The sequence below is a fragment of the Dipteris shenzhenensis genome, chromosome 25 (genome assembly GCF_047967505.1).
Source record: "Dipteris shenzhenensis isolate YYH24624 ecotype China chromosome 25, Dip_SZ_1.0, whole genome shotgun sequence".
Lineage (NCBI taxonomy): Eukaryota > Viridiplantae > Streptophyta > Polypodiopsida > Gleicheniales > Dipteridaceae > Dipteris > Dipteris shenzhenensis.
Genome location: NC_141620.1, coordinates 25400683 through 25413596, shown reverse-complemented (window position 1 = coordinate 25413596; position 12914 = coordinate 25400683). Strand labels below are relative to the sequence as shown.

At 40.4% G+C, this 12914-nt stretch overlaps 1 protein-coding gene across 1 annotated transcript; it reads right to left on the bottom strand.

Annotated features, from left to right (window-relative positions):
* Window positions 1-10786: 10786 nt before the first annotated feature.
* On the bottom strand, window positions 10787-12562 carry LOC147885661 (dirigent protein 24-like). The gene is made up of 2 exons (XM_087396180.1): window positions 12468-12562; window positions 10787-11216 (listed from the first exon to the last, which is right to left on the bottom strand). Exons 1-2 carry the CDS (start codon window positions 12560-12562, stop codon window positions 10787-10789), a joined length of 525 nt encoding a protein of 174 aa, XP_087252306.1.
* Between the last annotated feature and the right edge of the window lie 352 nt (window positions 12563-12914).

The window sequence follows — 12914 nt, the reverse complement described above, 5'->3', positions numbered from 1 at the left end:
AATCACATATACAACTTGTAGTGGTTTGAAGAGACTATCTTTTGCAATCGATTTCTGCAAAAAAAATTCATCTAAGTTGGGTGCAATTGAACTACTACACTTGGATATAAGACATAAAATCCTTTTCCCTCTCATAAAATCCTTATAAACACCAAGTATATTTTGGAGGCTTATTTGTGAGGACATTAAGCGGGTCCCATAAGTACCATTATTGATGCATTTAAAATTTATACATAACATAAAATTTAACACAGAACATGAAACTAAAGTTTTGTTTGCATATTTGCAGATGACAAAAGAAAGCTAAGATGATCAATTTGTGTCAAACTTCAAAGCTCCGATGATGGTAGATCTCCATCAATATGCCTCCTCATTACCACAAGAGAAAAGCAGGGAGAAGGAAAGCTCTAAGAGATTAGATGAGGGACAGAGCTCAAAATTGATGGAGGACCTTACCCTAGAGTAGGATGAGGACCCTTTGACAGGACTAAAGGACCCTAAGTCCCAACCTCAAATGCCTCCATAATCCACTGACACGAGGCCCCTCATCTAGCCCCTTAGACTACTGAGCCTAGATCTAAGGATCATGAGCCCCTTCCCCATCCATTTACTAATGTTGGACCTGCGAATCCTTTACAAACTTCAGAGCCTCCTAGTTGAGTTGACACACATTGTACTCTTGGAAGTTTGTAATGCATAATGACATTTACACTAGTGCTTCAAGGAACCATCCAATCACCATCTCCAAGCTCGTTACCAATTTCTTAGGAGAGGGGGACTCAGTGTCCCATGTCAAAAGGTTCAAGCAAATTTACTAGACCTTCAGGGACATAGGTAGCTTGGACAAGGTTAATGCATTTGGGCTATGCCTGGATGGCAAGGTAGACCAATGCAACAGGGCTCTAGGTGCAAAAGAGAAAGAGAGAGAGAGAGAGAGAGCCTTGACTCATGAATATGGATGTATCTATTATAAAAGTTTAATTAAATTTTGTTACAATACCCAAGAAAATGATTCTCCATTGTTGTTTGTAAATGACCAAAAACATAGTTACAATCAAGGATTACATTCACGTTTTCACGTTTGCGTTAATGGGTTATTAGCTTCGCTAATTACTCTTCCAAGTAGTAATAAAACAACGTGATCATGTAGTTTACCAAAAAAAATCATCGAAAAAGTGGATAAATGTACTGTTGGTACATAAGATACTACCGATGGTAGTACTCACATTACCGGTGGTAATATTAATTATCCAGGTGTTGTAAATACTGGTGGTAATATACACTATTGAGATAATTAATATTACTGCCGGTAATGTGAGTACTACCACCGGTAGTGTCTTGTGTACTAGCGGTGCTGTGGGTTGCAGATTCCTAGTTTCCTGCGCACCTTGATGGTATATATTGGTGGAAATGGCAATAGAGGTTCATCATTCGATCTGGTTGTGGTTCATATCCCGATAAACCCTTTGGTAAGTTGGGAAAGAAAGTAAACCATGATTTGGATTTGAATGTTGTAAGGCTAAGTGTGTTAGAGTGAGTCAGCATTCATTATACCTGTGGGTGTGGTTTGCTCCTCTGATTCCTTGCCTCTTGTGGAAATTGTAGAGCATGAACATGAGGGCTAGTGGATGTGAGTGTTTGTTGTGTGTTCTTGAGGGTGGTCTATACTCTGACTCCTTGCATTTTGGGGAACTTGTGGACCACGATCATGAGTGCCAATGAATGTGATTGTTAGTGAGCAATCTTGACTCTTAAGCTAAGGGCCTTAGGTTTGGAGAGAAGGGGGAGACGAGATGGCAATGGCTTGAGCACAAATAGGGTACGTGTTATCACTACGAATGCACAATCAGAAATGCCTGAAATTAGAAATGCTTGTCCACAATCTCAAGGCTACTTGTGACTAGGCAAACTCTAGATGCATCGAGAGTCATGACCATGCCAGTATTCATATGCCTGAAAATGTTATGGGGTTGATCAAGGAGTTGAAGAAGAGGATCTCATTGCCAAAATAGGCACTACTCCAACTCTTGATCGACCTTGTGAGGGTGTTAACCAAGATACGGGGAGAGCACAACCCATGATAGTTGAGCACATCCAGGTTCAAGACTTGGAGAATGCTTAGTATGTACTTGGTAGATCAATCTTGCGGTTAGGATATCCAATGAGTATGGTCAATAACGATGATATGAGAGCTGCATGTGTGAGGCTCTAGACATCATCAAGTTAGTATGATCGAAGCAACGTCTCGAAGCAATCTTTATGTCTCGTGATGGTTCTACCATGTTGCAATTGCGAGCAATCATGAGATTTTCTATGTACTTCTACACACTGCAATCTTGCATGACCTGAAAGAAACATTGGGATCTCCTGCATTATGGAAATGGTTAGAGGATGCCACTAATGCTATGATACCTATTTTATATGCACTTAGGGCATTTGACTCAAAGTCTCCAACAATCAAAAAAGCATGGATGCACTTCTGGAGTATTGAGAAAGCTCTTATTGCGAGGAATTCTCCTGCTCGCCTGGGCCAAGAGAATGAGAGAAGACCATTTAATGCTACAAAACATGAGGAATTGTGGCAGTAGTTTTGGCCATGATGGGAGCAAGCTCATAATCCATTGCATAGTGTTGGGTACCTTTTAGACCTTGAGTGGTGGAATATGAAGCCCGAAAATATCCCAATCGTTATGCATGAATTTCATAAGGTGGTGCAACAATATTATCCCCACAACCATGAGTTTGCAAAGTGTTGTAATGAGTTAGCCAAGTATCGATGCAAGGAGGGGTTGTTTGCATCGAGCGATGTTCAAGCATTAACTATGTCTGCTTGGAAATTGTGGATGATGAATGGTGGCACGTGTGAGCTTCTTTGCCCGATTATAATGAGGGTTCTTTCTCAAACATACTCAAACTCAGGCTCAAAAAGAAACTTGAGTCATTACAAGTACATTCATAGTACTTTATGAAATAGATTTCTAGCAGATCGGGTGAGAAGTAAGTGTACATCTATGCCAATCATTAAATCCTAGAAACATTAGGAGATGTGGGATATGAGGAGAAAGTTTCAAAATGGACCAACGATATCCCGCCAGATGGTATACAACCTGAAGCAGTCCCATCGTTGTAGATTCCACAACACTAAGAAGAGGATGGAACTGGGACTAATGGTGCAACATCCAAGGAGGAAAGCAATGAGGAGGATGAATCTTATGAAGATGAAGGAAATAATATTTGCCTTCCACATGGGTCTAAAGATGGGGACATTGATTGATGAAGTTTAGGGTTGGATAATGATTGTCTTGTTGTGCATTGTAAATATCTTGTGTTTAGGGTTTGGGCTTTGATTATTCCGTGTCGCCATCGCATAGGCTTCTGGGTGATAATGCCAATTGTTGTGCTCTTGAACAAGTTCAATTGATCAAGAGCATGGCAACTCGCATACCACTCTTTCTCATATGCAATAGAATCCTGTGTGACGACGTGCGGAAGAAGCATGTGCAAAGTTTAATTTCTTATTTTTGGTAACATTTTTCTTTAATCACTTTAGAGATAAGTTTTAATTATGTGTGTGTGAGAGAGAGAGCGCTTGTGATGAAAGTGCATATAATAATATTTCAATGGTAAATCAAAAATTCTTTTAAAGTTTACTTTATATAGTTTATCTTTGGTAAAGTTCTTTTTTAACGACTTTAGAATTTAGTGTGATGGATTTAGAGATTGCATACTGTTTTAAATTCCAAATTCCAATTGATGCATGGTTTTAGGTGTTAAGTAAAATCATGGATCATGGATGCATGGGTTTAGGTTTTAAGTATTAGGATGGATGCAAATGAATATGACCATTGGATTATATTTGTTTTCAATTGACCATAGCCTTCCTTAAATTATTTATAATGAAATAATATATTGACACTATTCCAATTCATGACTTTAGGATTGCATGTGTAGTCATGTGACTTTACGATTGCATGTGATGGATTTAGGGATTGCGTAGTGCAAAATAATTATGAACATTGGATGCATATAAATTAATCCTTAAGCATTTAAATAAATGAATTCCACTAGATCATATAGTACATCATAGAACTTTAATGAACCTAAAACAAAGGCATATATTTCCATCATAAAGAGGTTGTATACATATATTTCTATCATAAAGAGAATGTATAACTTCATTCAATGTCATGGTCTTGGATACAACTATCCTAAGCCCAACACCATGTACAATTCCATTGATAGTTGGGCTTTACAAAGTGGAGAAATTGATCTAGTTGGCAAGTAATCTACTAGACAATAAAGATTTATGGCTGCAAGGCAGAGTAATAGCCAGTACAATTACCAAACAAGCATTGGCATATTGGGCACAAGCAATTTCCTGGGCTATTGGAGGGAAGGGGTTCCATGGCATATGGTTTTGAGGATGGATGGCAACAAATAGCTAATTGCACCTCCACACTTGCATCTCTGATTAGTGTTGCATGTGTTTGTTGGTCTCTTGATGCAACCATGTGTTGAGGTCCTCCAAGCTCTTCAATTGGGCATGTAGAACAATAATATCAGTCTGCAACACTGGCTGGGTTCATAGTCTTTCATTTTCTAGGTGTTGGACCTAGTCACGTTCTCTTCGCAAAGTTGCACCACTTTTTGCTCCAGTGGGCCACGCGCACCCTCCAATGCCCCAGACAATTGTGATTGGTGGGTGATCGTGACTTCTATACAACCACACATACGCTTGTCCTTATAGGAGGAGAAGTCCACATGTATACCCTTAATGAAGTGCACGTACAAGAATTTGACAAAGTACTATTGCCACTTCATTATGGTATGAGGGCTTTCCATATACCTTGATGTAGATTTGCTTGGCATTTCGCTGAATTTGTTTGTCTTAATTAGCAATTGGCTATCTTCCAAAGCTTGGATTGGGGTGTTTCCATCTCCCTCTATTCTTCTGTATCTCCTCACTTGACTTCCTGAAGCTTCCTCTTCATCTGCCTCTAAGGGCCAGATTGCCTGGAGGTCTTGTTTGGAGACCAGTTTGTTTACTTATTTCCATTGCATGCCTGCAAAACCAACGCCCATGGTCTTATTGCTAGTTAGATACTTATTGGCAATATCTTTAAAACAAAATTGAATTATTATACATATAAATCTTCAGGTTGAGCATACTTGGATGTATGCAGACAGAGCTAATTGGAAGTTCTTTAAGAAGCAGAATAGGGACCATCTTGAAATGTTCGAGGGTCAGAGGAGGGCTGCAAAGGGACGGCTGGACATCGTAGGTACTTCGCACTTTAGTGCAAGCGGACGGTTGGCGTTCGAGGCAACCGTGGTAAGTCTACTTCTTCTCATTTAATGTATTGTTCTATTTGTTTTACTACATATTACATGCACTTTAGCTAACTCTAACTCTCGTAAATTGGATCCACAGCAAGCTGCGATGGGTCGTCTTCCTACAGATGCAGAGACGCGATGTGCATTTCACATAGGAACAAAGCCATGGTTTATTGAGCAAGAGGCTATGGGAGCGACGGTCGATTGGGCTGAGGTGGCTACTCGCACGGGCTACTCGCACGGTATAAGTCTACTCCTACTTGTAATCTCACTTTTTAAATTGTTTTATTCTTCAAGTTCCAATCTAATTTTCAATTTATATGGTTCACTCTAATTAGGGTCAAAGCTCAAGCGTCCCATCACCAGAGGTAAGCAATCACCAAGGCCAGGGATCATATGCACGTGACAAGGATCACGAAGAAGGTGCAGCTCACGAGGACCAAGGATCAGGCCAACAAGACAAGGACAAGGATGAGGACAATTCGGATGAGGAGGAGTAGTAGTAGTAGTAGTAGCAGTTTGCATTTTCTTCGCCATGTATGTCATTTTGTATATCCGCTCGTTTGAGCAATTTTGTATCACCCTTTTGAAAGGGTAATTTTGTAACAAACAATGTTGTATATGTTCGACATGTATATGCTTCTGTTGCTCGATCATTTCATTTGAGCGATTTTGTATCACCCTTTTCGCAAGGGAAATTTTGTTATAAGAAACTTTTTTCTATAATTACAAAAAAAAAAAAGGATTAGTGGGGCTAAACAGGGCCATAGCAAGCCCTATTTAGCCCCACTAATCCTTTTTTCTTGTTCTATTAATCATTGCTATATAGCGATGTTTAACAGTGTCGCTATATAGCGACGATTATCAGTGTTGCTATATAGCGACGTAACTACTCGGCAGCCACATCATGGAGGTAGCTGCCATTCACAAAAACGTTTGAGACCTGAACAAGGACCTAAGTATTAAGTGGCAGAAGAGATCCACGCTAGTAAAAATGCTACATGACTCATTTTGACAATGCTTGTGGCATCATCAACCCCTCTGAGGACCCACTCGCCGAGCTATGGTCTATGGATTGGCTTACAAATCTGAAGAGGCCTCCCATTACATATGCTCCTTATATCCTTGGCCCCCTTAGGATCCATGAGCAATGGTCAAACCTTTTGGCCCTCCCTCTCCAAGACCATCTTCCTCCCACGCTTCTCCAAATGATGCCCCGAGATCTTCTATTGCTCCCTAAGTAACTTCTCACCAACCTCCAAGACAAGGGCGTGTTGTGCTGCATGGCGACCCCGCATCTTTAGTCCACGTGTGCCTTCTAGTAGCATTTAGTTCCAACTAGTCTGAAATCATGAGGAGTTGGTTGTAGAAAGATGAGGTGAAATGTTTACCCTTGGGTCAAGTCGACAAAGGTGGAATCGCAGAGAACTTACTAGCATAGGTACAAGCATGTGGCACCCGCTAGTTGGTAACATGGTAGCACATCTTTGGCTAACTTCTCGAGTAGTAAGCACATCTTTAGCAACTTCTCGAGTGGCAAGCAATAGCAAGAGCTGAGCCAGTGACTCCGAGTCCGAGGAGGAGTCATCCTAAAGATAAGGGTGGTAGACGAATGATGAGAAACGGCTCAGCAAACTGCAAGTGTTAGGAATAAAAGTTATTCTTGCAGTAAGACTACTTAGTAGTAAAGCATTGTAACAGAGAGTAGGTAGTGTTTCTTCATGAGTTGTGTCTCAGTTGTGTGATCTCTGTCTAGCTCGCTAGGCTAGAAGCTTGCATAGCTGAGTACTCATTTGAAGCTATGGTAGCTTCATTGTTGTAAATAGAGTCTTTCTTTAATACAATATATGTGTGTTTTGTTTCCATTCTGTCTATATTGTTCTATGTTTATTTCCTATGTTCAATCCTATGTCACTATACGATCCTCTTACAATAGCAACCCCGACTTCTAAGTTGTTTCTCTTGACGTCTATCTGCATCACACCCGAGTATGTTGCATGCGAAACTCACCAAGGGATGCAACATTTGAGCACAGTGCATGGGTTGGGTTAAGGGTTCATGAGCACAAAACATCGAGCACCCATAAGTGAACCAAAGGGGAGTGAGAAAATTAGACCTTCAATATGTGTACATCTTAAAAGTAATGCAACAGTGCAGTACACATAGGTAGTCCCATCTAGCCTCTTGCCTTGTGGGTACAAGAACCACTCCCTAGGTTAGGCCTTGGGATATGCTTGGATTAAAAAGAAAATTACCTTTAGAATTCAAAGCACTAGAAAAAACACATGGGGTCCTTATTTAGCTGTGCTGGTAGTACTACCATCGGTAATAAGACTAGTACCATAGATATTTGTCTTATTACTATTGATAATATTCATAGTAATACTATAGTTACTAGTGATAACATGAATAATACTGGTAGTGCTCTTTCTCTCCTAGTTTACTATAATATTTATCATTTTATCGGCAATATTAAGACTTTACTATGAGTTTTTAACATGTTATTTAGCAATAAAGGTACCTTGTACTAGTGATAGTAGACATAATACTGGTAGTAATAGACACAATAGTAGCAATAGTTTATAGGTTTCCAAGTTTTTAAAATCGAAAATTTCTTCCCATGATTGCATCTACCATTACTTAAAAATAATGTTCATGCATGCAAATCTCATAAAAAATTCACGTGATTACTTGTGTATGAAATTCTTATTAGTGCACATAGATATCTGCTAGGGGAAAGCCTCCATCGATCATTTGGTAGGAAATGGTACTATATCAGACACTATCTCCACAAAGACATGGATTTATTTCTTGCGATAAAAATATTAAGCCTTTTGATACTTTTAGATTTTAAAGACCTTGTTTAGAATAAAATAAGCAAGCACATTAACACATTGAGATGTAACAATGGTGGTGAGTATAATAATTTTTTTGAGCTACCATGGGATTAGAAGGAATTTACCCATGGATGTAGCATCCATTAAGATGGTGGGGCTAAGAGAAAAAATAGAGTTATCTCTAAAATAGCATCGTGTATCATGGAAGAGAGGAATCTCCTATGTGGTTATTGGGCTAAAACATGTAACACAATAGTCTATCTCATGAACAGGTCTCCAACTGCTGTTTAATGGAATATTATATTATTTATAGGTTCAAGACCATAATTTCAAATATTAGGATTTTTTGTTGTTGCTTATGCTCATGCAACATATCAACTAGAATAGAAGCTAGTGCTAAATCTCAAAAGTGTGTTCTCACTAGCTACAATGGTGAGAGCAAAGCATATAGATTATGGGATTCTGCTACCATAAGTAGTTTCTTCTTTCCAAATATTTTATAGTTGATTAAAAAAGTAGTTTTTTATGAGATCCTAATGTTTCATCTATGCCTACCCCAATGCCTGTGGAGTCTTTTAGAAGTTTGTCTTAATGAGAGTCTAGCTAGCAATGAATATGCCTCTTGCAGTAGAACTATGATCTTTGTTGAATGATGCAAGGTCGAAGAAGACCTCATAGTCAGTGTGGACAGAGTGATTCAGGGGCTGAAATTTTGGGGCTGAAGGTGCATCTATGATACACAACTGTGCTAGTGAAGAGGCCTGTAAAACTAACAAGGTACAGAAACCTGTCAAACTTGTATGCTCAACGATCATGAACTGGAGGTCATTTGATATGTGCATGGTTAAACATCCGTCAACATGGGATGTAGGATCTGTCAAAGGCTCAAGGTGGAGCTAATAATAATATAAAGGACTATAAGCTTGGAATATCAATAAAAAACCATAGCATGTCCCTAAGGCACATGAGGTGCCAAATGTTGATGTAGGGAGTGATTTGAAGTCCTATATCCAACCACTAATCTGCATCAAGTATGGACTGTATACGACAACCATAAGTACATGCTGAAACACTAAAGCTCCACAAGTTGTGCTATGGCTGAACCTGATGATGTCAACTACAGTGGGGTAGGAGTGTACTGATGTATAAAGGTCCTTATGCTGAGGAATGATCTACTGATCGGAGGTGGTGATAACTCTATCCAAGGGTGGTGCAACGCAGCATGACTGAGCCGATGCTGAAATGTCTTAAAGACTAATTTGCGAATCTGTATTGCTGATTGAATACTCTCTTTGCACGCATTAGTGATCGATGCAAGAATGGAGTCACCTGAAAAGCTGAATGCACTGTGGCATATATCTCCACATGCGGTTGGAGATGCGAATGCCTCATACTGAGGACTTACTTGCTGTTGAAAGTATAGTTAGTTCAAGAATCAAAATAGAAATGATAATCACTCACTTGTATCCAAGAACGATGTTTTACCATTTGGATGCATTCTTACCCAATATCAAGAATATGTAAGAAAACCTTGGCATGCATAGTTCAAACATTGTATAGTACAAACATGTCATAAAAAGTGTAGAGTATACTCTAGAGTATACCATAGGACTAAATTTTGTCTTTGAGTAGGCTTGGAAGACTTTATGCTAAACATGCCTATATGAAGTAGGACATGTATTAGGGCATTGCCTTGGTTGATAATGGATACTAGTAGAGTATTTTCTTCCTTGCTTTGTTATGTTTCCGATGATAAACATGCCAAATTTTCTAATTTACACATGGAAAAACCCACATTTCAACATAATCTATTTTGTTTGGCATCTCATCACTAAGTGGATGATAACTTTGACCTTAAGTTCAGTATACATGGACTTTAAGAGTTCCAAGAGCATGCCTTCTTCTTGGGCAGGATCCATCTTATCGATAATATTAAGAGAAGATTAAAGAGAGCAAGCGCCGCTATGAAGCTAGAGGCTTTGCAAATCTGGAGAAGAATTGGATCACATTTAAAGACCGAACTTGAATACGTAAAGCAACAGATATGAAGGTTTAGGCACACAAATGGGAAGCTTAGTGATAAGAAGGCTATAAGAAAGAGTTTAAAAAATAATAATTATAATCTAATAACTCACCCACCCAACTCACACACCGGATTGAGGCCTTAGAGGGGACGCCACCGTGCTTCTACTCCCATAGGGAATGGAACATCTTAGTTTATGATGATTGTTTGGGAGATTTTTTATGAGATATAGACGTAGATTTGAATACATCTTAGTTTGACCAAACATTCCATCTCGCGTAAGTTTGTAAGAATGGATGAAGAGTTACTCGTTGTGTCGACTTTGTGTTAACGAGATAACGTCTCATAAGGTACTTATTACGTTCCAATTGAGCTTAGAACTATAAAGTCATTCGCATTTACTCTGTAAAGCAAAAGAGCTCATAGTTTTCTGAATTCACCAACCGACGATTGAAATTAATGCAGCTCATCTTATTATCAAACGCGCAAGGCGCTTACAAGTACCATTGGATCCATGTTGGAAATTGAAACGGTACGATTCGTAGCTCCCGCATATCCACATCCATGAGAAACATTGAATAGCATAAACAGATTAGAGAAAATGCAGCTGGTGGTGATAAAGAAACGCATTCCCTTGGGAGCTCACTTGTGTTACGACGGCATAACCTCTTGCGCCTCTGAAAGCCCCGGTGCCTCCCACCACTGCGATTTCGTTGGTTCCAGCAGCGACGAAGCCTTGAAGCTGTATGGTGCCTTTGAAGGAGCCATCATCGTAAGACAAGCCCTCCACCTCAATGCCGATGGAAGTGGAATCATAGCTAGCCTGCACTGTGTATCCGCGGATGAACCCCAACTGCGTCGATTGAGGATCAGCCCCCCGGGTGACGTTGAAGGCGAACAGCTGAGTAAATCCGAAGGAGTTTGTGAGCGTTTGATTGATAGGAGGTATGAGTTGGCCGAGGTCGACGTCGTTTGTGCGAACATGGACGTAATACTCAAGCGTATGGTTATGATTCCAGGGGCTGGGGGACGCAATTAATTAATTTATTGGGGGAGGGGGAGCGGGGAGGGGCATACAAGGGGAAGGGCTCTAATTAAATAAAGGAGGGGCGAGGGGGGAGGTTAATTTAAATAAGGGAGGGGCATTAAAGAGGGAGGGACAGTTGACATTGGGGAGAAGGGAGCCTTTGTAATACTATTATAAGGAGATGACTTTGTAGCTTGATGGTAGGGCACACTCTTTGAGAAGGAAGGTTTTGGGTTCAATTTTTTATTGAACGTTTGGTGAAGCCCCCCTTGCACATAGTCTATGCATAACTAAATTAAGCCGTAGAGATTTAACATAGTTTAATTAAAGCATAAATAAATTAATCCATAGATAAACATAGGTTAATTAAGCCACCACTCACCAAAACTAATTGAAATTGGTAGGAGAGGTCCCCAAGCGATGAAAAACTCGCTATTAGTTAATTAGTCCATGTGGTGGGAGTGGGGCAAGAATTAACGTAAGGTGGGGTCAATTAATTGTAAGGTCGAGTAGCACGATTGATTAGAAGTCTCCAAAAGCCAAATAGTCTACGATTATCAAAGGTCTCCAGAAGCTGAGGGATCTATAAATACACAAGACATGCTGAGGCGAGGGAGGTAGAGGGAGGAAGGAGAGGGGAGAGGGGCGAGGAGAGGGAGCGGGAGAGAAGAGAGAGGAAGGGGAGGGAGAGGGAGAGGGAGCAGCAAGGAGAGAGGGAGAGGTTGGAGAGGGTTTGAGGGGGGGAGGGAGAGATGCAGAGGGAGAGAGGAGGGATGCTCGGGGAGGAATACGGAGGGAGGACGGAGTGATGAGGTGGGCAATACTTAGGTTAATCGATTAATAAAGTGATCGATTGAGAGGCACAATTAATTAATTAATAGTTTTGGTTCAAGGAGCGATTAGGACTGTGGAGTGATTATGATAAAAGGGTGTGACTTAACCAGAGCCATACCACCAATGGCCGATTCATGGACACGTAACGGTCCTAGATTGACTAAGATCAAATCTCAGCTGCCCCCGCATCAGATCAAGTCATTTTCAGAATAGGAATATGGGTAGCCCTCGTGACCTCGCTCGTGGCAAGTACCTCCCAAACGCCCACAAAACAATTTTTTGAAATTCCAATCACCTCGTGGGGACCCTTTATGTGGAGGAATAGTTCGTTTCCTTGGCTCGAAAAGTGCCTGGCCAATGGCTTGGATTGCAACCCCCTCAAGACAATTAGGTTAAAAGGGTTTGACTCAACCAAAGCCATATCACCAATGGCTTCTCAATTTGATTCATGGACATGTTACGGTCCCTGGTCAAGTCCCTGGTCAACTGAGATAAAATCTCAGCCATTCTCAGATCAAGCCATTTTAAGAATAGGAATATGGATGGCCCCCGTGACCTCGCCCATGGCAAGTGCCTCCCAAACTCCCACAATATAATTTTTTAAAATTTCCATCGCCTCTTGGGGACCCTTCACATGGAGGAATGGCTCGTGGTCTCATCCATTTTTGAGTCAAAAAGTGCCCAGCCAATGGCTTATGACCCCCTCAAGACAATTATTGGTGCTCCAACAACATTTAATACTATAGAATTCTAAGAAGAGGATTCATTAAGGTGCACCTTTTTTTTGCTGTAAATAATGCAGAAATCCAACATCTCCGAATACCCTAATCATGAAATTTTAAGAACATTTGCAACAAAC

Excerpts from the sequence above, each read along its gene's own strand:
- LOC147885661 (XM_087396180.1), bottom strand. The coding sequence starts at position 12,562 with ATGGCTGAGATTTTATCTCAGTTGACCAGGGACTTGACCAGGGACCGT. Across the intron at positions 11,217-12,467 it reads CCATTGGTGATATGGCTTTG|CCCCTGGAATCATAACCATA; the intron begins GTTGAGTCAAAC and ends TGCGTCCCCCAG.